The sequence below is a fragment of the Phyllostomus discolor genome, chromosome 4, assembly GCF_004126475.2.
Source record: "Phyllostomus discolor isolate MPI-MPIP mPhyDis1 chromosome 4, mPhyDis1.pri.v3, whole genome shotgun sequence".
Taxonomy (NCBI): Eukaryota; Metazoa; Chordata; class Mammalia; order Chiroptera; family Phyllostomidae; genus Phyllostomus; species Phyllostomus discolor.
In genome coordinates this window covers 205,485-229,212 of record NC_040906.2, presented here as the reverse complement: position 1 = coordinate 229,212, position 23,728 = coordinate 205,485, and the positions used below count along the sequence as shown (strand labels likewise).

The following is a 23,728-nucleotide window of genomic DNA, read 5'->3' as shown; positions in this document are numbered from 1 at the left end:
GACTCAGGTGTGCAGGCCGCCCCCACTCCGTGTCGCCCTCTGCAGGCGCCTGGCTGCCAGCGCGGCTGTGGCAGGCTGCAGCCCTGCTCGGGTTAATGGGGCACCGGTGATGGGGGAGCCAGGGCTGCTGCTGGGCCGAGACCAGGGGCCTCGCCACAGGGCGTGTGGCCAGGCAGAAACCTTGGGATTGGGCATGCCCCCCACCTGGGAAGGGGCGATGGACCTGATGCGAATCCCCCCCACCCCACCCCATGCGCGTCCCAACCCCAGCCCTGCCGGAGCGGGCTCACAGGCTGTTGGGAGGGTCTGAGCCCCACCCCCGCCCACACAGGAGACCTGGCTGCCCTCCCAGAGAAGCCAGACCACCCAGGAGGAGGGCCTCCTGCCCGGGGTCCCCGAGAAAGTCACCAGGCTCTGCCCGGACACCCCCAAGAGCCACAGCCCTTCTTGTCCACACGCAGGGACAGCCACAGAGCTGGGAGACGGGACGCAAGAGGCTGTGGGTGCCACCCGCCAAAAAACGTCCCTTCGAACCTCAGTCCTCAGAGAGGCCGGCCCCCACGCCCACGGCGTCTGTGAAACAGAGGGCAGACGGCGTTACGGCCTCCGTCAAGGCGCGAGAAAGAGGCCTCTGGTTCAGTGGGAAGGTGGGAAGACGAACTTCAGGGACTCCCCAGAAACCAGAACCAGGAGTGAGCCTCGCAGCACGGAGCCCCTCCCTCCGCCTCCGGCCCGACCCAGCCGAGGAAGCTGGCTTGTCAGGAGCCGTGGGGGGCCTGCTGTTCACCGACAGCCTCACACAGCCAGTGAGCTCTTCAGATCGTGGACACGCAGAATTCTGGTGAAAATGCCCAATAAATGGACAAAAAGGTGAGTGAAAGTGGGCTTCCCTGAGCTGGGTGTCGGTGCAGACGACAAGGTGCTTAGGAACAGCAGCAGGGCGGATCCGGGGACCAGGGAGACTCGAACCCGGGTCTGGCGGAGCCTCGAGTCCTGGGGAGACACAGGCCTCGCAGCAGGGAGTGCTGGGCCGACAGCCACGCTGGCCTGGGGAAGGAAAAGGAAAGCGCAGTCTTCCTCACTAGCATTCCAGACGGTGGACTTCAGAAGGGCAGTGGAGGTCAGGGGCCGGCCTGGGCAGCCGCCGCTGGGGCTGGCGCCCGCCGGCTCCAGTTCAAGCAGGAAAAGAGACGCGGTTTGAAGTGACAGACTGGGGGAAGGCCTGCGATGACACCGGCAAAGGGCTCCTACCCGGGAGGTGTGAGGAAGGCGAGGAAGGTGATGAGAAAGAGAAATAGGCCAGAGAAAATGGGCGAATTCTAAGCCCAGAAAAATCTCAGAAGAGTTCTGGCAGCCCTCGGGGGGCGGGGAAGCTGGCCCGGCCCCGTGACGATCAGGAGCAGACGAGCTGCCTGTCACTGGTCCCCATCAGACCGACCGCATTTCAAGCACCACAGCTCACAGCATGGAGGAGGACACCGCCCCCGGCAGTGGCAGGGGCGGTCCACGGTGGGGGCGGACTCACGGCTGCGCCAGCCGCCCCTGGATAAATAGGGGCCTGGATTAAAAGCCCTGGCTGGATAGGTGTGGGTTGGGGCCGGCTGGTCAGTCCTGCGGTTTGAACTGTGCTGTGTAGGCTCAAGGGTGGAGACACAACCAGTGGACCGGGGAGTCTGGCACAGGTCCTGGCGAGGGCCTCGCTTGCTCTACCGGGGGACTCTCTTCCAATTCGGTGGGAGGAGGACGGTCTTTCCCATGAACGGCGCTGGACGCCCACACGGGAGATGCAGGAGCCGTGACCCCCGACCACGCCACTCACAGCAGTTCACCTGTGACCCATCGGCCCGTGAGTGCTGGACCCATCGCACTTGTAAAACAAAACACAGGCTGGCAATATGGAAACACCAACCGTACGAGAAAAGACGGATAAATGGGGCTTCGCTGAGAGTGACTCCTGTTGGTTATCAGCCACAGCGGCCACAGAGTGGCACGAAGTATTCGCAGTTTCTTCAGTACAACGCAAATGCATGGGCGCGTCTGACACAAACCGCGTGCCGGACGGGGAGTGCACTTTCAGAATCTACGAGGACCCTCTTGGAATCAGTAAGAAAATGCAGCCGGGTGTGCACCCAGGCGGCTGCTGCTCCAGCTAGGTCCTAGTCGCTGGGACAGGCGGGGACGGCGCCTGCCCTGGCCTCCCTCAGCGTGTACTGGGAACTCGCTCGGACCTCCTTAAGCCGGGAGGCGGGGAGGCGGCTGGAAGCTCCGGCGCGGCTCCGCCCCGGGGTTGCCTTTTCCTTAGAAGGCGAAGCCCCAAACCTCGCCTCTCCCCAGCGGAGAGTCACCCCGCGCCCCCCGACGGCGCCGCCGGGGCCCCAGGAGTGCGCGAGGAGCCCGCGCGCTTCGAGGTGCAGCCGGGCTCAGACGCACACGGGGCGCGCGTCCTCGTGGATTTGCATGGAAGGATCGAGATCGGCGGAGACGGCGGCGAGCAGACTCTGAAGCCAGAACTCCTTCCCGGCCCCTGTGCCCGCGACATGCGGCGGGAGAGGTGAGCAGGGCGCGCGGCGTCCCTCCCCTGGCAGCCGCACCATGGGAACGGCTTGGCGGGGGACCAACGCCGAGGCCGGCGCGCCGCGGAGGTCGTGGCGCGGGAGTGTGGGCCCGGCCAGGGTCCCTGCTGGCTCGAAGTAGGTTGGGCTGTGCCCCTCGCCCGCACCTCCGCGCACCCGTCTTCGAGCGCGGGCACGGCGGCTCCAGGGCGAATCTTTGTTTCCCCACGGCCCTTCCCGGGCAGCCGCACGGGATCTTTGTTATTTAATCCAGAATCGAAAAGAAGTAACTCCGTGTTTTTAAAGACTTGGGTCACATAAACGTACGGTTATCCGCAGCTGGCCGCGGCCCTTCCCCGGAGCCGCGCCTGGCCCGGCCTCTCCGTGCGCCCCAGCTTGGCGCGCGGACGCGATCTCGGCGCACGCCGCGCCCCTTTCGGCCCACTTTGCGCGGCTGGCCTCCTCCTCTGCCAGCCGGGCGGGGCGGCGGGGTAGACCCGGCTGAACGCTGTCTGCCCGCAGGTGCGGCGCCCCTCGCCCGCGTCCCCGCCATGGAGGTGCTGCGGCGGTCCTCGGTTTTCGCCGCGGAGATCATGGACGCCTTGGACCGCTCGCCCACCGACAAGGAGCTGGTGGCTCAGGCTAAGGCGCTCGGCCGGGAGTTCGTGCACGCGCGGCTGCTGCGCGCCGGCCTGGTCTGGAGCGCGCCGGAGCGCGTCCCGCCCGCCCCGGGCGGCCGCCTGGCAGAGGTGTGCACCGTGCTGCTGCGCTTGGGTGAGTGTGGGCACAGGAGGGCGGGGTCCCCAAACTGAGCTGGGGAGGGTCCCCCTCCAGAGTTGCTCGTCTGGGCGGACCCTGCTGCAGCCTTAGGGTACGGCTGTCTGGTTGCCTCAGCTCCGGCCTGTCCAAGGGTGACCTGGCTAACACCCCTACTTCGGGTCTGAGGCTCCCTCTGGGGCAGGGAGGGACCTGGCCTGCGGGCGCGCCAGGAGTGCAAGGCAGGCCACCCAGGCAGAGCTCCCTGCCTCCCTCCTAGTCCTGTGTTTGGGTGGGTGGGGGGGGCGCTGTCCGGGCACCACAGACCTGCGGGACTGGCCTGCTCAGCCCAGATTTCAAACGCGCTGGCCACAACGGATGGAAAGCTGTGGGGGGAATAATGTTTTAGTGGCTAAATTTCCAGAGTGACCCTTGTACCCAGCTGGGCACAAAATCCTTTGTTGGACCACGTGCCCCGATGTTTGTTTTGGAAAATAAGCCCTTTCAATTACTGGCTGAAACCCTACCCCCCACTGCTCTTTCCTCTTGATCTGGGGGCCTCCAAGGGCCCCTGGCAGAACTGGGTGCACAGGACAGCTGACACCACCACGGGGCTGGTGCAGGCTTGTTCCTGAGGTCACGCACAGCCCCTACTTGGCTCTACCTTCTCCGGGGTCTGGACCCCTCAGCCTAGTCTGCCAGCCCAGCTCCCCCTGGGGACGAGGTCCTGCCTTCCGGCCCTAGTAGTCCTGGGGGCACGCACCAGGGGGCGGGAGGCAGCGCAGATGGGCCCTGAGCTGTCCAGTCCAGGCTGAGTGTGGGGAGAGGCTGACACCAGGTCTGCCTCTCCCTGTGCTGCGTGGCCCCGGGAGTGTGAGCGATGGACACAGATTCCTTAGGGGTGCAGGGGGCAGGGGAGAAGTTCCTAGGTGTGAGAACAAGTGGGGTTGGGGGGTCAGCCAGTAGTTCAGAGCACCTGGATACCCATGAGGTCAGCTGTCCATTGCTGTTTCTTCCAGTTGGGCTGTGGGGGTGACACGGGGAGGCACCTTCTGAAAGACCCCTGCAGCGGCCGGGAGGGAGCCTGCCTATTCTGGCCTGCTCTGTGACCCGGCCCCAGCCTCCGTCTTGCGTGGGGCTGCCTCCTCCCTGGGCCCGGTGTCCCTGATGGGTCTGTGTCTGTCCCCTCGGTCCTCCGTTCCACACGAGAGCCCCAGCACTTCTGGCCTGGGCCTGGGCAGCCGCACTGGCCCTCTCAGAACTCGGGCCTTTCCCAGTGCCCAGCCTGGCCAGGTCCAGCCCCTGCCAGTTGCCACGGGGGCCCCAGAGGGAGGTGGCTTGGGTTTCCAAAATGTGGAGATCTGGTCCCCTGCATCCTGCCCGGGTGCTGCCGCCCTGCCCCCGGATGGGCCCCAACTCAACAGACGCCCGGCTCCAGGGACAGCACTCACAGGAAGAAGCGGGTCACGTCCCGGCCAGTCTCTCGGGGCCAGTCCCCAGCAGCCCCTGAGGTCTGTGTGGGAACAGCCGGGCCAGCACTGGGAATTTCCAGGCCCCCTCGGCGCCCCCCCCCCCCCCCCGCCTCAGTTCCGCCCCGTTCCAGGTTGCAGCTGGCCCCGGGGATGCCGCAGGCACCCTTATCGGCCAGGACTGTCCAGTCGGCATTTCCCTGTTTGCTTTGGCTGGAGAGGTGGCTGGGCTGGGGGACACCCAGTCCGAGGGCTGTGCAACGCCCGGCCCTTGCTGCCAGGGCACGGCAGGGAGCACAGGCCTCGGGCAGGGCCCCGTGACGGGGCCTGTCCCCTCGGGGTGGCCGCCCTGTGCACAAGCCCTCTTGGCAGGGGGCACAGGTTGGAGCCTGGGCGGTGCTGGGACCCCAGACAATGGCTCCGTCACTCGGTCACCTCGAGGTGCAAGGGCCTGAGTGAGGTTGCGGCCCGGGTTGCCCACCCGTGTGGGTTGCAGTCCTGCCCTTGTTGGGTCTGGCCGGCTTCCCTGTCCGCCTGCCTCCCAGGCGGCTCGCTGTGGGCCGTGTGAGTCACCCGTCAGGCACGGCCGGGCTGCTCCCGGGATTCCCGCCCCACCGGCCCAGCCGGCTTGCCCCTGGGTGGGAGGGCTCCCTCATCACGAGGGGTGGGGCGCAGGGGCAGGTCTGGGGGTGCCCAGCACACCTCTCTGGTCTCCTGGTCCTCAGGGTCCACGGGGGTCGGGTGGGGTCAGGTCACAGGCCAGCTGGTGCAGGCAGGGTCTCCAAGCCAGCTGGGGGGCGGGGCCGTGGAGGGGGCTGGGGCCAGGCCGGCGTGGGCCCCTCTGACCTGCCCTGTGCCGCAGGGGACGAGCTGGAGCTGATTCGGCCCAGCATCTACCGCAACGTGGCCCGCCAGCTGAGCCTCTCCCTGCAGTCTGAGAGCGTGGTGACGGAGGCCTTTCTGGCCGTGGCCGCCCAGATCTTCGTTGCAGGTAGGTCTGGGTGTCTGCTCCAGGGTGCCCACGGTCCCCTGGCATTGGGGGCCTGCCAGGCAGCTGGTACGGAGCCTCCCGTGGTCCTGGCTGGACAGTGGCTGGAGCTGCTGGCGAGAGTGGGCCTGGGTGTCCTGCACGTGGCCTGTGGGCCCCGGGCTGCTCACAGCCAGACGATGGGGGACAGAGCAGGGCCTGTGGTCAGAGGCCTCTCGGCCGTGGCCAGTGGTGGGGTGGCGGGACACAGGGCTGCCAGCTGTAGAGTCCAGCCTCCTCCAGGGCCACCCCCCAGTGGGCCAGTGCCGCCCGCCCGGGGCAGAAGTCACCATGGCAAAGATGTCCTGAGGGGCTGGGGCAGGCTCCTCCGGAATGTTCCGCCAGGGCTGACCCGGGTCCTGCAGAGGCCTGGCGGGGGGAGGGGCTGTGACCCAGCGGGCCCCTTGTGGAGGAGGTGGCGCGTGGCGTCCGGGCTGACGCCTGCCCTCGGAGGTTCCTGGACTCCCCTGTGCCCAGGCCTGACGCTGGCGAGTGGGTGGCCGCCTGTGTGTGTCTCCGGGCTGTCGGGCGGCTGGTTTACGAGCTGAGGCTTTAAAAGGAAGTTCATCTTCGGGAAGGCAGCCCTGGCCTGCTGGCGGCTGGGACTGCGCGGGGAGGCAGGGCCCGGCATCCCGTGTGTGCAGGCGCAGCGGCCGGGGACCAGGACAGAGAGCCTGCCCTCGCCGGCCCAGTGCGGGGATGGCCTGAGAGGCCCCTCCCCTGCTGCTTGCCCACCGTGGCAGGGCTGCCTGGCGGGGGGCCGGGAAGGGGCTCACTCCGCCGCCTGTCCTTTCTCGGGTGGCCCTCCCGTGAGGGAGGGGGCGGCAGCCTCCTGGGGCTCACGTTGCATCCCAGGTGCCCACCTGGGTCCCGTCTCAGCGGGCCGTCTGGCTTCCAGGGTACATTTTTCATGTCTAATGTGTTGCTTCTATTTTTTCCCCGTGTGAATCAGCCGTTCCTGTTCTGTGCTCCTTTCTTTGGAAAGGTTTTGCCTTTTCCTCCTCGGTCTAGATTAGGAAATCTTTTGATGTATCAAGGGAACTCGTCCCACGTGGGTGGCTCCTCAGCTCTGCCACCCGCAGCTGGGGGTCGCGGTAGGCCCTTTTTCCTGTGGAGTGTCCTGCGGCCCTACAGGGCAGCGCAGGGGACGGACAGCTGGGCAGCGGCGCCCTGAAGCTGCTGGCTGCACTGCGGCCCGCTCCGAGTCAGCAAGCCCCCCACCCCCTCAGTCTCCTCCCGGCCAACCGCCTCCTCCCGGAGCTGGGGGCTGCGCGCGTGCACAGATGTGTGGGCGAGGCACCAGAAATCCACGCCTGAGAGCCACCCTCGAGGGCGGGTGGGGTTGACCTACAGCGGATGCCGGCCCGGCACCCTGCTCAGGGGGCGATTCAGGTGGCGCTGCCCCTGACTTTTGCCCCCACCCCATCCCACCCCACCCCCGGAGTCCGCGGAAGGGGCAGGGGAGGCTTAGTCTCCTGCCGAGACCCCGGGTGGGATGCGAGTGGTTTTGGGTGGCTGCCGAACGGTGTCCCCTCCCTCCCGCAGGCATCACGTGGGGCAAGGTGGTGTCCCTGTACTTGGTGGCCGCGGGGCTGGCCGCGGACTGTGTGCGGCAGGCGCAGCCGGCCTTGGTCCACGCCCTGGTCGACTGCCTGGGGGAGTTCGTGCGCAAGACCCTGGCGGCCTGGCTGCGCAAGCAGGGCGGATGGGTGAGTGGGGCTGGGGGCGGGGCCTGGGTGGGCGGGGGGGTGGAGCTGCTGTGTCCCGCCCCGCCCCTCCGGGTTGACCTGTATTGCCCGCGACTCCAGCCGCAAAGACCGGCTGCCCCGAGCCCCAGCCCTGCCCGCCTTCCCCACCGGCTCCGGCGCCCACTGAGCGATGGTGTGGGTTCTGCCCCGACACTGTCTTCATGCCCCCAGCTGCCCACCGGGCCCAGCCAGACCGTGGGGGCTGCTGGCCCCGTGGGGCCGTCTCCACCGTAGGAGATCGGCCCTCCCCCGAGGGTGGGGGCTGGGAGGAGTGCGTGGGGCTGTTGGCGGCAGCGCTGAGCTCAGCCCTCTGCTGGCGCTGAAGCCGAGGGCTGTGCCCGCCCCCCCTGCAAAGACCCTGAGGCCTCTGTGCTGCCCTCAGACCTTCCCGAGCGGCCGCATGCATCCTGTCTGCTCCTGACGGGCTGGAAGAGGCCGGGCCTCTGCTGCCCCGCACTGCTAACTGTCCCCCTTCCCCCAGACCGACGTCCTCAAGTGCGTGGTCAGCAGCGAACCCGGCTTCTGCTCCCATTGGCTCGTGGCGGCGCTCTGCGGCTTCGGCCGCTTCCTGAAGGCCGCCTTCTTCGTGCTGCTGTCGGACAGATGAGCCCCGGCCCGGACCCCCGGCCCTCGGCTGAAGCACCGCCCTCCTCGCCCCGAGTCCCTTCTCCTGTGCTCACCCCGGCCCTCAGGAATGCCTGGGGCTGGCCTGCAGCACCCCCCTGTGGTCCCGCCCCGCGCACCCCACAAGGTCAGGGTCGCCTCCCAGGCCCGAAGGAAGGCAGTCAGGAGCACCAGGCCTCTGCTGGATGCCGGGGTCCCGTCCACAAAGGGGGGCCACGTCGGGACCTGAGCCAGGAGGTGGCTGGGCCTGGCCGAGGCCAGAGGAGCCGAGAGGCCTCGCTGGCAGCACAGACGCTGTTGCTGGGACCGTGTCCGCGCCTGTGGCCGTGTCCTGGGCAGCACCTGGACCTGGGAGGGCACCGGCCCTGACCAGCAAGGACAGGCTGTGTGTGTTTGAGTCCAATAAAGTGCCACAGCCACGGAGGGCGCCCGACCACCGGCATTCCGGTGCCGCTGCCGGGACCGGACCGGAGGTGAGCACGTCCGTCCTTGTCTGCCCTCAGCTCCCCGGGGCCACGGGGGCCACGGCGGCCGCGCACACTTACACCCCAGGCGCGCACACTCGCACACGCAGGCACACGTGAGAGAGAGCCGGGTGCCCGTCCGTCCCGGCCACTCCTGTCCCTCTGCTCGGCCACCACGGCCCGTTTCCTGCCCATGGGCTGCCCCTCGGCCCCCAGCCCAACTCTGGCTGTCCCCGTCGGGGCCTGTCCCTGCCGCCCCTCCGACTCCAGCTCAGGCCACGGGCACACGGCCCAGAGGGCTGTGACGTGGCCTCAGCCCCCCTGTCTGTGTGAGGCAGGGCCGAGCCCTGCCCCCCAGGCAGCTGCTGGGTATAAGCGAGGGTCCTGATGGTTCAGCTCCCCCCCCCACCCACTCCTGGCCCCACAGGGGTCCTCTCAGCCTCTGCCGGTCGCCCCCCCCCAGGGGCCTCAGTGCCAGGGGTGGTGGGCGGGGAGGTGGAAGAGAGGGGAGAAAGGGGCAGAGAGGGAGGGCAGCCCATCCTCTCGGATCAAACGCTTGGGTACTTCCAGCACCAAGAGGGACGTGTCCGACCCCAGAACACCCTGGAGAGCCTCGGGGTGTGAGCGTGAGCATGAGCGTGAGCAGGCAGGGAGAAGGTGCCACGGGGGGGGGGGGGGGGGCGCCCTGTGTCAGCAGCAGCACGAGCCTCGAGTTGGCATGTGAACCAGACGAGGACGGTGCAGCCGTCCCAGAGGGGGAGTCGGGACGAGCTGGAGCAGCGCCAGCTCCTGGAGAGGAGAACCCGCGCGGGAGGCGGTTCCTGGAAGTTCAGACATTCGACGCCGTCCTTGCAAATATATTGGAATTTATTTTCCTGGATCGAAACAAGCCAAACTCCACGTGCGAGAAACAAAAAGGAAAAACAGCCAGAAGAACCCTCACAAAGAAGAGGAACGAGGAGGGGTTCGGGACAGGCTGCCGGGACAGAGCACCGCCCCAGGCACTCGGGTGCAGCAAGCAGGCGGGGACCCCGGACGTGCAGCCCAGGCCTGGCCCAAGAGCGCCGCGCGTGAGGACGGTGGCAGTGGGGAGTGGGTGGGCTCGTCGCCGTGTGTGCACGCTGTGAGCCACGTGAGGAGAACTAAATGGGACCCATACGTTCAACTGCATGCCAGACAGATTCCAAATGCACCGAAGAGCTAAGTATATAAAAAAATTGAGTGAATTTCCTTGGAACTAAGGAGTGGGCAAAACCTTCCCAAATAAGATTTAAAATCCAGAGCCCTGGCTGGTGTAGCTCAGTGGATTGAGCGCTGGCCAGTGAACCAAATGATTGCTGGTTCGATTCCCAGTCAGGGCACATGCCTGGGCTGCAGGCCAGGTCCCCAGTAGGGGGCGCATGGGAGGCAACCACACACTGATGTTTCTCTCCCTCTCTTTCTCATTTCCCTCTTTGTAAAAATAAAGAAATAAAATCTTTTAAAAAAGATTTAAAATCCAGGAACAATAAAAGGCAAAATATGTACTGGGAAAAGGATTTATAACACTTACTCTCTAACGGGTGGGTGAGGGGTTTTCCTTATTTTTATTGTCATTTTTATCCTTGCCCAAGGGTAAGCTTAGAGAGGGGAAGGGAGGGGGGGAAACATCAGTGTGGGAAACGTCGGTTGGTGTGCGCGCTCCCCGACGGGACCAGTCCCGATACCTTGGCCCCCGCCCTGGCCGGGAATCAGACCCACGACCCTGTGGTGTGAGGGTCGACACTCGGACCAGCCGAGCCGCACCAGCCCGGGACAGGGGACAGGGGACAGGGTTTCTTCTGGTGCGACAACATGCTTTGCGAGTAGACGGGTAATGGGTGCTCAACACTGTGAACACGTGAAATATGACGCTGAGCTGTCTATTTGTGGGTACTTTAAAATGACAAACTATGTCATAACTGTGTTTTATCTCAATACAATTATAATTTAAATTAGGAATATTAGGATTGATATTTCTAACTCAAAAGAGCTCAGCAGCTCCAAAAAGTCAAGAAGAAAAAGACAAAAGAAAAGAAATGGAAACCAAAATTCACCCAAGATTCCATGGCTCGCTGATCAGACTGGCCCGGGTCCAGGTTTGACAACAGACTGCGGAGCGGCGGCGGGGGGGGGGGCAAGGAGGCAGCCCCCCCACCCCTCGGGACACAGGGACGCTCTCACGCTGGGACGGGCAGCCCCACTCCTGAACATCTGTCCTGCAGATGCGCGAGCAGAGGTGCAGAGCCGGCCTCGCCGCTGTGGCGTTCTGTGAGTGCGGACGGGGACAGAACGCACACCCCGGCAGGAGGAGACCTGCCGGGCGGCTTCCCGGGCCACCGGGCACGGAGCCGGGCACGCGGGCAGGACCTGCCTGTGCACTGCACAGTAGTTCTGTGGGGCACTCTACACCGGCCGGGCTGATCTGAGAGGACCTTCCGCCTGTGCGAGCCGAAATAAACGAGCGTGTCTGTGCAGAAACTGGTTATTCCAAGTATCATTTCAACAGCCCCGTCCTTGACGAGAAAGGCATACGAACAGTACAAAACAGTACAAAACCTTCATCAGTAATGTCACTGTTAACGAGACTATCAGTGACTCAAGATAATCGTGTCCTGTGGAGTAAAGCAAATGAGCTTAACATTCTAAAGAACCCAGGCTCTCATCTTAAAAGATGTAAAGTAAAAAAAAAAGGTAAAAAAGTTATAATCTTAAAATTGGAATGGGAAACGGTGTGGACACACCCATTTTTTTGCTTCAGAAATGTGCCTGCCCCAGGGGCGGGGCCGTGACCCCTCACCTAGCCCTCGCGGCCTGGGAAAGAAGTCGGTTGTGAGACGTCGCCTGGGCTCCGTCCCTGCAGACGGGCCGGCAGCCAGCAGAAAGCTGCCCGTGGCCTCCGAGTCCCACCCCAACGTAAGAAGCAGCCCCTGGGGCAGCGCTGGTGCTGGGTGCAGCTCAGGGCCATCGGGACTGGGGGTGACTGGGGCGCTCCCTAGGGCCAACTGTGAGTGCACCCGCGCAGTCCCCCCCCCCCCCCCCCCCCCCCCCCGTGAGAGGAGCAGGCTGCACGGGACCAGAATCCCATCAAACGGGCCCAAGTCCCGGGTCCTAGGAGGAGCGGGGAGCTGGAGGGTGGTGTGGGGTGGAAAGGCCAGCTCCAGGGTTGGACAGCTAACAGTTGACGACGGTCACAGGGAAGACGGGGCCGTGGGGACCCGACGAACCCCGTGAGTGATGGACGAGCCACCCAGGAGGGCCCCCTGCCGGGGTGTCCCAGGCCCCCCCCCCCCCCCCCCGAGGTGGAAGGTTTGTCTTCCCCTGAGCGAGCCCTGCCCACCCACTGTTCTCACGCGTCTGGGGTGACGTCTGTGGACCGTGACCTCCCTCCCAGACCTCGGAGCAGGCCCATGCGGGAGCCCGTCGTGTTGCTGCATGCAGTCCCTGCTGCCGTGCTGCTCGGCCTCAGCCCCCCGGCCCTCTCCGAGGACAGGCCAGCTGCCTCTCCATGTCCTCCCCCTCCAGTCCTGGAGCGGCCCTGCCTCCTCCCTCTGCCCCAGGACACTGGTGACCTTCCTCAGGTCCCTTCCTTGGACGCTAAATACGTAAGCACAACTGTGGAAGCTGCCGTTCCTGCAGCCTCCTCTCGGTCCGTTGAGGTCTCACCTCTGCGTGTGTCGTGCGTGCTGGCTCAAACACTTTCTTTTTTTTTTTTTTAAGATTTTATTTATTTTTTGGGGGGGGAGAGAAAGAGAGAGAGAGAGAGAGAGAGAGAGAGAGAGAGAGATATCAATGTGCAGTTGCTGGGGGCCGTGGCCTGCAACCCAGGAATGCGCCCTGACTGGGACTCGAACCTGGGACACTTTGGTTCCCAGCCCGCACTCCATCCACTGAGCTACGCCAGCCAGGGCACACTTTCTTATTAAGGCTTTTTACACGTTCCAGTATTTCTTTCCCTGAGAACTCAGAGTTTCGCGTTGGGCTGGCTGCCTGGTGCACACTGTGCAGGGAAGTCAGGCTCACCCTGACGGTGCGGGAGTTCTCCGGAGAGACCCAGCCCCAGAGGGCGGCACCACGAGGGCAAAGCTTCACGGGAAAGGCTGTCGCCGCCTAAACCATGAACTTGAGCATCGGCAAGGGGGAGGCCAGCAGGCTGTGAGGACGGGCAGCTGCCGGGAGAGTGTCCAGCAGGGACTTTCCATCCAGCTTCCAGACCACAGGAAACAGGGGTCGGCACAGGTCAGGACAGGAAGCCCAGCGAACCGGGGGATGCGCCCCGGGAGGAGGGGCCGGCTTCCTGACTGGTCAGTGGCAGGAGCCCGGGGAAGGAGGACCACCAGGTGCAGGGGCGGGAGGGGGTGCAGGGGCCGGGCTTCCTCGCTGCTCCCAGGTCCTTCCAGCCTCCAGGTGCCCTGTGCACTGGTCTGAGTGCTGGTTTCCCCGTATTCATACCTGGGCCTCCTCGGGCCCCAGATGACGGTGTGAGGAGGTGGGGCCGCTGGAGGAGCTGCGGCCACGGCTCTGCCTTCCAGACCAATCGGTGCCCTGCCCTGCAACCGACCCCAGCAAGCTCCGGCCGCGGCCACAGGGCAGTGGGGGCAGAGCAGTGAGGGCGCTCAAAGACCAGCTCCGAGGGAGGGGTGGCGCCCCGAGCTTGGGCCTCCAGCCTCCGGGCTCTGAGAAGCGGGTTCGCTGTTCACGCGCCCTCACCTGTCGGTGGTGTTTCCGCTCTGGCGGCCCAGAGGGGGGTCGCCAGAAGTCGTTGCTGGAAGTGGGGCGCTGCTGTCACACGCGTCTAAGGCGCGGAAGCGGCACTGGCGCTGGTGCTGGGGGATTCGGGCGGGAGGAGTTCCGAGGTACGTGCCAGACAAAGCCCACGTCGCACGAGGAGACTGTTCTGGGCGGTGAGACGCCGCCAGCACGTGCCGGAGGCCCGGGAGGGTCAGGGCCGTTCTGATGACGTCTCGGACGGCGACTCGGGCCAGGCTCTGGGTAGCCGGGGGGAGGGTGGCCGTGCTAAGAAGTGGCGGAGGGCTCGGCCGAACCCCGCCTGGGGCTCGGGCCCGCGGACGGTGGGACCCGTGGGGCAGGAAGCGAGTCTCTGGCAGGAGATTGCTGAGCCTAGCTGAAGTGCCGGAGGGGCAGCCCGCGTCCTCTCGGACCTCACAGTTTTGGCGAGCCAGCCTAGGAGAAGACACCGGAGTGGTAAGCCCCCTTTGCTGCTCTGACACCCGGGATGCCCTTTTCCGTTAGCACCTATTCTGTTTCGGTGACTCTGATGTTCCGTGATGGAAGGTCGGCCGCTAATTTGCGGGCACAGGTCGGGCAGTTAAAAGCCACAAGGGCGCCCGCCGCTTGAAGGCACCTGTGATAGGATAACTTGGATGCGGAACGGGGTTAGCCCTAGTCCCCGCCAGGTACAAGAAAATGTCCGCACAACGGTCAGGCACGCTGTGGAAAGCACAAAACACTGCCCCACCCCGCGGCCACTCCCCCAATAGGCATAGTCGGACCTCCCATGCGGGATATCAGTCACCACCTCCCCTGCGCTATGGCTTCCTTTTGCAGTCTCCTCATCAGGCCCATAGATAGTCTTTATGCTTTTCCTCCCCAACTGACTTCTGGCCTTTATACTTTCACTCATACCCCACTTGCCTTTTATGTACGAAGGGCTCCTGCTGTCTTTGTACTAAGATATCTACCCTGGGGTCATTGACAGGCTAGTGCCAAGTACAGTTGCAGGAATGAGCCACTCCCATCTTTGCCACGTGTGTACTATCATTGTAGGCAGCAACATCGCTCAGAACCGCACAACAGGTGCCTGCTGGTCGCTGGTTACTAGAATGGCCATGTGGAGCCACTCTTACCTAATTAATTGAATTTGGAATTCTAAGGTGGTTTACTTGTTCCTATAAGGGTATTTTAACTTCCCCTCTCAGTCCATTGTCCCTCTATGAGATCCGCCTCCAGTATGAAGGGTGGTGTTTTAGACATCTCTTGAGGTCCCTTCTGCGAGACGTCAGACGCAGGTACAATTTCTTAAAGCTCTGGAAAACTACATAGAATATTTAAGGGTCTTCTTTGTGATCTGGAAAAGAGTCATTTTATAATAAGATCATCTTGGTGCTCCTCTGAATGGTTTACAGGGCCAGAAATTATTTTTCCTAGTAAGACACTTCCTTTGCCCCAGATCTTAAAGCTTACAGGAAAATGAGGGTCTCCGTAGATGGAGAATAGAGAGATGGAAATGTACTCGGGCCACAAGGGTAGAGTCTGGGATTGTCGGGATTATAGGCAACTGTTCAAGAATGCAGGACTGGTTCCTTCCCAATAGTTAGAGACAAAAGTAGACTGTGGTGATTCTCTCAAGTCTTTTAGATTTCTGTCGGCCGACACTCACTAGGATTTCTTTCGCCAGAGACGTCTGGTAGTTCGGTGGGATCCCAGGGGACGCCCTGTGGCCCACTAGGAAGCTCCTGAGGCAAGAAAAGGGGGACGCCTCTCGATTGCAAGGGAGTATCTCTCTCACTAGAATCCCTTTCTCCAGAGACATCTGGTAGTTCGGTGGGATCCCAGGGGACGCCCATGGCCCACTAGGAATCTCCTAAGGGCAGCAAAGAGAGGGACGCCTCCAGTCTGCAAAGGAGTATCTTTGTGTTTCTTTTCCTTCTCTCTTAGGATCACCGCAGTCGAAATGGGAACCACACCTTCCATCCCTTCCAAATCACCATTGGGTTGCATTCTTAGCAACTGGGATAAATTTGACCCAAAAAATTTTAAAAAGAAGAGATTAGTTTTCTTTTGTAACACTGGCCCCAATATAAATTAGGGGATGGAGAAATATGGCCTGAGAATGGGAGCAGGAATACTATCCTACAGCTAGATCTGTTCTGCCGGAGGGAAGGCAAATGGTCTGAAGTTCCTTACGTGCAGGCATTTATGGCTCTGTACCGAGATCCCTCGTTTTGCTCCAGCCCCACCCTGACAAAACCTACAGGCCCAAGTGTTGATCAATTAGAAGATACCCTCCTTAGCTCCCCACCTGTCTCTCAAGGGAGATTAAGGGAACCCCAGAGTTCTGAAGTCTCTGCCCCTACCTTAGAGGGAGCGACCTCTCCACCACCTTATGCTATGGACAACCTAAAGCCACCAGCTGAGGAGAAACCCAGCCCTGCAGAACATACTAGAAGTGGCGCTTCTTATCTCCCTACCACTCCTGCACTCCTACCCTTGAGGGAGGCAGCAGGCCCTGAAGGTGCTATAAGGGTACAAGTGCCCTTCTCTATAACTGATTTATAACAATGTAAAGACAGGCTAGGGAGTTTCTCAGAGGACCCTTCATGTTTCACTAGTAATTTCCAGACTCTTACTCTAGCATTTAGTACATCGTGGAGGGATTTGTACATAATTCTGACCACCTGCTGTTCCCCAGACGAGAAACAGCGGATCTGGGAGGAGGCCCGTAAACATGCAGATCAGCTGCATACCCAGAACCCCGGCACTAACCAGCCAGCTGCCCAAGCTGTCCCGGACCAGGAACCTGACTGGGGATACAGTACTCAGGCAGGGATCCGGAGTAGGGATGCAATGATAGATTGCTTACTGGCAGGAATGAGAAACTGCATCAAGAAACCTGTGAATTATGAAAAGGTTAGGAAAATCTTTCAGGGCAAGAAAGAAAACCCAGCTCGCTTCAGAAACAGACTAGTGGAAGCCTTCCAAAAATATACAGACTTGGACCCTTCATCCCCAGAGGGTCGAATCTTGATAGGACAGCATCTTATAATTCAATCTGCCCCTGATATTCGCAGGAAGCTTCAGAAATTACAAATGGGCCCGCAGACCCCCTTAGATCAGCTCATGGATACAGCCTTTTCAGTCTTTAACAATAGGGATTTGGAGGAAAGAAAACAGGGAAAGAAGGAAAGGGAGAAGCAAGCAGAGCTCCTTGCACTGGCCTTTAGTAGGCCTTGGCCCACTAGGCCACTGGCCTTGCCATTGGCGGAAACCAGCCCCATCAGGGGAGCTCGGGGAGGCCTCAAAAGAATCAGGGGCAAAAGGATCAGACCTGTTATAAGTGCAAGTGCCCTGGACACTGGTCAAAGAACTGCACTCAGCCACCTCCGAGGCCCTGTCCTCTATGCAAGAACTTCAGTTCTGATCCCTGGCACTGGAAGGTAGACTGCCCCCATTCCCATAGTGGAAAGGGGTCATCTCCCAAGGCCATGGCTACTCTTGAGGACTGAAGGTGCCCGGGGAACAGGTCGGCCCCAGGGAATACTCATATTCCCATCTCTACCGAGGAGCCCCGGGTAACTCTAGATGTGGCAGGTAAGAAAATCAACTTTCTTGTTGATACAGGGGCCACTTACTCTGTCCTTAACTCTTACTCTGGACCTCTTTCCTCCAAATCAGCTAAGGTAATGGGGGTCGAAGGAAATCCTAAGGCATATTTTTATACATTCCCTATCACTTGCCAATTTGAGAGTCGAATATTCAAACACTCCTTTTTAATTGTTCCTCAGTGCCCTATTCCTCTGTTAGGCCGGGACCTTTTAGCTCGGATGGGAACCATCTTCTTGTTCCCTGAAGTGCCATTTGAGTTAAGTAAGGTGATGATAATCAGTAGTGTTCAAAATCAGGAAGAAATCCCAAGTTCAGTTCTGGATGCAGTAAACCCACTAGTTTGGGAGTCAGGGATTCCTGGAAGAGCAAAGACTGCATTACCGGTTAAAATCCAGTTAAAACCCAGGTCAGATTACCCTCACAGGAAGCGGTATCCTATTAAACAAGAAGCTTTGGAGGGCTTACAGCCCATCATAACTAAATTTATACAACATGGGCTCATAGTCCCTTGTCAGTCTCCTTGCAACACTCCCATCTTACCAGTGATGAAACCTACAGGAGAATACAGGCTAGTCCAGGACCTAAGGTTAGTCAATGAAGCAGTAGTCCCTTTACATCCAATAGTAGCTAACCCTTTACACCTTGCTCTCGCAGATACCAGATGATGCTCGGTGGTATTCAGTATTAGATTTGAAAGATGCCTTTTTCTGTATCCCTTTGCATCCTGACTCTCAGTATTTATTTGCTTTTGAGTGGACTGATCCAAAGGCGATGATACATAGCAATATACTTGGACTGTATTGCCACAAGGGTTTGGGGACAGTCCTCATCTCTTTGCTAGGGTATTAGAAAAGGATCTTAGAGATTTACAGCTACAAGGAGGGGCCATTTTACAATATGTAGACGACATACTAATCTGCAGCCCCTGCAAGGAGGCTTCTGATCAAAATACCATCCAGACTCTGAATTTCCTAGCTGAAAGAAGATATCGGGTATCAAAGAAAAAGGCTCAGATTACCAAACAAAAAGTAAATTACTTAGGGTATATTTTGACTCCTGGATGTAGGCAATTATCACAGGAGAGAATTAAAGCGATTACTGAATTATCTCCACCTGCTACTAAACAGCAGCTTCGCTCCTTCTTAGGAATGGCAGGATTCTGTAGGATGTGGATCCCCAACTTTGGGCTAATCGCCAAACCTCTGTATGAAGCCACTAAGGGGCCAGACACTGAACCCATTATATGGGAAAGAGAATGTGATCAGGCTTTTAGTAAAATCAAGCAGGCTCTAGTCGGAGCCCCAGCCTTAGGCATCCCCAACTTAAACAAGCCTTTCTCTCTATACATAGCAGAGAAGCAAGGGATAGCTTTAGGGGTCTTAGTCCAACGACTAGGGAATGAACCTCAACCAGTTGCATATTTCTCCAAAAAACTGGACACTGTAGCAGCTGGGTGGCCTCCGTGTCTAAGAGCAGTTGCAGCCACAGCCATGCTAACCGAGGAAGCTAGTAAACTAACTCTCGGGCAGAAGTTAGAAGTCTTAACTCCACATCAGGTACAAGGGGTGTTAGAAATGAAAGGGCACCTCTGGCTAACAGGAGATAGACTGACCAAATATCAGGCCCTTCTTCTAGACAATCCTGAAGTAACTATAAAGACCTGTAACACCCTAAACCCAGCCTCCTTAATGCCTACAGAATCGTTCCCAGATTTGATCCATTCCTGCCCAGACGTTATTAGTCTTACTCAATCGAGCAGGACTGACTTACTAGACCAGCCCTTAGAAAACCCTGATGATGAGTGGTTCACTGATGGGAGCAGCTTTGTACAGAATGGGCAGCGAAAAGCAGGATATGCAGTAGTTAGTTTATATGACACCATTGAGGCACAGCCCCTTCCACCCTCAACCTCGGCCCAGAAGGCTGAAATTATAGCCCTTACCCGAGCTCTCATCCTAGGACAAGGAAGAAGGGTCAATATCTATACAGACTCCAAATATGCCTTCCTTGTTCCGCATGCTCATGCTGCCATATGGAAAGAAAGAGGGCTCCTCACCGCTAAGAATTCCCCTATCAAACATGGACCAGAAATCTTAAATTTATTGGAAGCAGTTAGGCTCCCTAAGCAAGTGGCAGTTATGCATTGCAAAGGCCACCGAAAGGATATGTCCCATATCTCTCAGGGAAATAGGAGAGCAGACCAAGAGGCAAAGAAAGCAGTGCTAGGGACTGATAGACAAATGGCTTTATTCCCCCCTGTAAATGTCTCAGATATCAAGCCCAACTATACATCTGAGGAAATATCTTGGGCTTTGGAGCAAGGAGGTGTCCATGAAGGACCCTGGATATATATTGGCCAGAGGCTCTTCCTTCCTCAAGCCTCCCAGTGGAAGTTCTTAAAGGCTTTGCATGACTCCTTCCACATTGGAAGGGATGCTACAATGACAATGGTTAACAAATTATTCATAGATAGGGGAATAGCTACTACCATAAAGAATATTTGCCAGGCTTGTACTCTTTGTGCCTATAACAACCCTAGGCAAAAGCCATCCCTGCCCCCGCTGATAGAACCTATTCAGCGAAGAGGGACCTATCCTGGAGAGGACTGGCAGATTGATTTTACCAAAATGCCTCCTTGTAAAGGATACAAATACTTACTAGTCCTGGTAGATACCTTTACTGGATGGATTGAGGCCTTTCCGACAAGGACAGAGAAGGCCACAGAAGTAGTAAAGGCTCTCCTAAAGGAAATAATACCCAGGTTTGGTCTTCCACGATCCCTACAGAGTGATAATGGGCCATCCTTCACTTCTAAGATTACTCAAGCAGTTTCTGAAGCTCTAGGCATAAAATATTATCTTTACTCTGCTTGGAGACCACAGTCCTCTGGAAAGGTAGAACGAGCAAATCAAACTTTAAAAAAGACATTAGCAAAACTTTGCCAAGAAACTTCTGAAAACTGGACTAAGTTACTACCTATAGCCCTCATGAGAATTAGGGGCTCCCCTAAGGCCAATACTAAACTCAGTCCATTTGAAATGTATGCCCGGCCCTTCTTGACTAGATCTAATATTTGATACAGAAACCCATCAAGCAATTAAGTATATAATAAACTTAGGACAAGTGCAGAAAGCTTTACAGGAATATGGAAATAAAGTTTTACCAGCCCCAAAAGGGAATTTTCAAACTGCCATATCTCCGGGAGACTGGGTACTCCTTAAAACCCGGAAGGAGGGATCACCAGCAGACCAACTCAACCCTAAATGGAAAGGGCCTTACCAGGTAGCCCTGAATACCCCTATGGCTGTGAAACTCTTAGGGGTCGATAGTTGGGTTCATATTTCCAGGGTAAAACTAGCCCCCTCGGATCCCAATCTGATTCAGGACCAGCTGGAGACCCAAAGCCCAGACTATACCTGCGAGCCACTGGAGGACCTCAGGTTCCTGTTCAAAAGGAGGAAGCCCTAAAAAGATAAGTAATAACCAATAACAGTGCACTAAAATCACCATTGTTCTGGATTGTTGCACTTCTTGAAAACTTCCTATTCGTACTGGTCCTCTGCTTCATATAAAGGCTTGCTCACTTCCTTCTGGGTGGAATCATATCTGGGTGGATTGTCTAAAATGAAAATGTCTTTGTTGTTTCTATTAACCATTCTCTACTCGCCTGTACCCTGTATAACGGAATGGGATGAAAATTTTCTAGTGAGTGCTTCTCGGACCTTAGCAGCAGGAGAAAACCTGGCCCAATGTTGGATATGTCATCCTAACCCGGAAACTCCTTCCAGATATAATACTCATATAAGAGCCTACCCAATAGCTAATGAATCCTTAATCAGTGCTTTGAATTCCTCCGCCAATGACACGCATTCCTCTTTTTCTTTAAGAGTCAGATGGGAGCGAAATCCTCCTTTGTGTTTCCGTATGACCCCACTAGAATTGAAGCCATTTAATTACTCCAGCACCTCTCTTAAGTGCGACAGTACGATGGGATGCACCCCATGTTATAATAATACTCATGCAAGGGCCATCGACCCATTTCAAGCCCTGGCTTCTCTTTCAAGTTCCAGCTTTCTAGAGAATCTTTCTGAGGAAGAAATTTTCAAACCATTAAATTGGTCACATATAGTATGCTACCCAAATTATGATTCTAACTGTATTCCTAATAGTACCCATTGTTGCTTTGACAAAACTCACAATGCAGATACAAACGATACTTCTAAATGTGTTACTTGGAAATTAAACCAATCTCCTCAAGGAGTATTGGCAAAATTTCTACCACCTCCTGCAGGGGGGAAAGATCAGGGAAATAACTTAGGCCCTTTTAAGGACTGCCTTTCCCCCTTGCCATATGCCCTCCTTAACAAATATAACTCCACTAATGCCACAGTTATTGCAGCACCCCCGGGGCTCGTCTGGCTATGTGGGACTCCCAGTAACTGGCTAACGGATCATTCAGAACTTCAAGAAGCTATTGCTTATACTCATCTCAGCAACTCTAAACATGGGGGTGACTGCACCTTAGGGACCTTGGCACCCCAAGACCTAACCATTATAAATATAACCATGGGTCCTGGGAGGCCATCTCTCAGCAGAAAAAAACGAGCTTTTGGTCTAGTAGTGGCTGGAGCTGCTGCCCTTATAGCCGCTGCAGCCCCCTGGGGAGGCTTCGCCTATCATGAGGCCACTCTAAGGGAGCTCACTAGGATTACAGAAGACATCTCCAAAGATACTGCTGGTACTCTAGCTGGACTCTCAAGATCAGTGGACTCATTGGCAAATGTAGTCATGGATAACCGCCTTGCCCTTGACTATCTTCTAGCAGAACAAGGTGAGGTATGTGCTGTTATCAATAAAGCCTGCTGCACCTATGTAAATAACTCTGGAATGATCGAAACTAACATAAGGAAAATTTATGAACAGGCAGAATGGCTACATAAGTATAATCAACAGGGCCAAGGGATTAAGGAAGCCCTGACCTCTTGGTTCCCTGGCTTAACATGGTTATTACCCTTCTTAGGGCCCTTAATAACACTGCTGGTTTTACTACTTTTAGGGCCTTGCTTATTTAATTTACTTGTTAAATTTGTTTCTTCTAGACTTAAGCAGTTCCACGTCAAACTGATGACGCTCCAAGGTTTCCAACCAGTCCCTGAGAACGATGTCGAAGCTGACCAACATACAGCATCCGCGGTGGCCTCAGGAATTCCTCTTCAACCTCTAGATAGAATAGGGCGAGAGTTCCGTGGTTCTCAATAGGCAGGGTCTACTGTCCAACCTAAGCCTGAAGCAGCTATGGAAGACGGATCTTCATCCTTCAACAACCCCAAAAAGATTTTTGAGAACCATGTCTCTCAGGGGGAAGTTGAGGCAGGAGATAGTCAGGAAGGAAGCTCCAGAGGCCCCCGCAGGGCTGAGGTAGAAAACATCTATACATGACAAAGACCCCCTAAGACGGGTTGTTCCTGTTTTCTGGGATAACTCTGAATCATAGAATGCGCCTGTGCACTACCCCTGACTCATTATAATATCATTATAATGAAATAACAGTGTGGGACTCCCTTCTCCAGTAGCCAGTCAAGAAAATCCTGGGAAACCACACACGTGCAGTAGCTTTGAAATCCAACTCCTTGTACCTGCGCAGGAAAAGCCCGCCAAAGACTAGCCAGGGGGCTTCTGCCCTGTAAGAATAGAATCCCCCAGCGCACATGCCCTTTTTCTCTGCTCAGAGCTGGCCCGCTCCCGTGTCCTGTGGAGTGTACTATCACTTAATAAATCTCCCCTCTTTCTTTATGCTATAAACTCTGTGTGTTCGGTTCAGTTCTTTGTCCTCGATCACTAAGAACCTGGTTACCTGTGCACACCTGTGACAACAGAACCAAGCAAGGACAGAGAAATGACCCATGGGATCGCTCATCCCAAGGGAAGCGGACCTCAGGCATCTGGAAAATTCTCAGCCTCTTGACTTTGAAAGCAGTGAGAAAGCTTGCCCTGATCGGATGAGTGCTGGCCGGCCGCCTCGGTGAAGCCGGGGCCACGGTGAGACCAGGAGGTGACACCAGGAGGTGACAGGAGGCACTCCGGAGCATGGCCACCCTCCCGAGCAGTCCAGAGCGACAGCGCCTACTCCCCGGGCCTGAGCTGCCCTACTGGGCGCCATGGGCGTGCACACTGGTGGCGTGTGCACAAGTCACGGGGGCCTGGGGGCCCACGACCCAGGCAGAGGCCCAGGCTCCACACCAGGGAGGCTGCTGCAGAGCGCCCCCATGAGGGCGACCCCAGGAGGGCGGAGGCCCTGCTGTGAGTGTGGCCAAGAGGGACCTCCCCCAGGGAGGGCTGTCCTGCGGCTCAGGAGCGGTCCAGTCCTGCTGTCTCTCCTTTGTGGCGGGAATGCCCACCGGTGCCCGTCCCGCCGCGTTCTGGAGGCACAGCCTTGTCTGGTGTCACGGGCAGGAGAGGCTGTGGCTCAGGACCAAGGGTCCCTGGGTGTCCTGTCCCTCCCTGACCTGCTGAGAGGGGGGGCCCAGCACTGGCGGTCCTGTGCCCCAGCACCTGAGCGCCCCCTGGAGCTGCCAGGTGCCCTCTGCTGAGGCCTTTCGCTCCCCGGACAGGCCCCTGCAGCGTGAACACCTCCTTGCACATCCAGCCTACGCTCCCGGTGTGGCTCCTGACACCCACGTGTGCCGAGAAAATAAAAGGTGTTAAGTGTGACTGAAGCACTGGG

At 58.2% G+C, this 23,728-nt stretch overlaps 1 protein-coding gene across 1 annotated transcript; it reads left to right on the top strand.

The window, feature by feature from the left end:
• The first annotated feature begins 2,281 nt into the window (after positions 1–2,281).
• On the top strand, positions 2,282–9,889 carry BOK (BCL2 family apoptosis regulator BOK). The gene is made up of 5 exons (XM_028510308.2): positions 2,282–2,551; positions 3,075–3,326; positions 5,640–5,768; positions 7,350–7,513; positions 8,034–9,889. Exons 2-5 carry the CDS (start codon positions 3,104–3,106, stop codon positions 8,157–8,159), a joined length of 642 nt encoding a protein of 213 aa, XP_028366109.1. The 5' UTR covers positions 2,282–2,551; positions 3,075–3,103; the 3' UTR covers positions 8,160–9,889.
• Positions 9,890–23,728: the final 13,839 nt, after the last annotated feature.

Coding starts and splice junctions, on each gene's coding strand:
- BOK (XM_028510308.2), top strand. CDS start 3,104: ATGGAGGTGCTGCGGCGGTCCTCGGTTTTCGCCGCGGAGATCATGGAC. Junction 3,327..5,639: donor CACCGTGCTGCTGCGCTTGG/GTGAGTGTGGGC, acceptor CCTGTGCCGCAG/GGGACGAGCTGGAGCTGATT. Junction 7,514..8,033: donor TGCGCAAGCAGGGCGGATGG/GTGAGTGGGGCT, acceptor CCCTTCCCCCAG/ACCGACGTCCTCAAGTGCGT.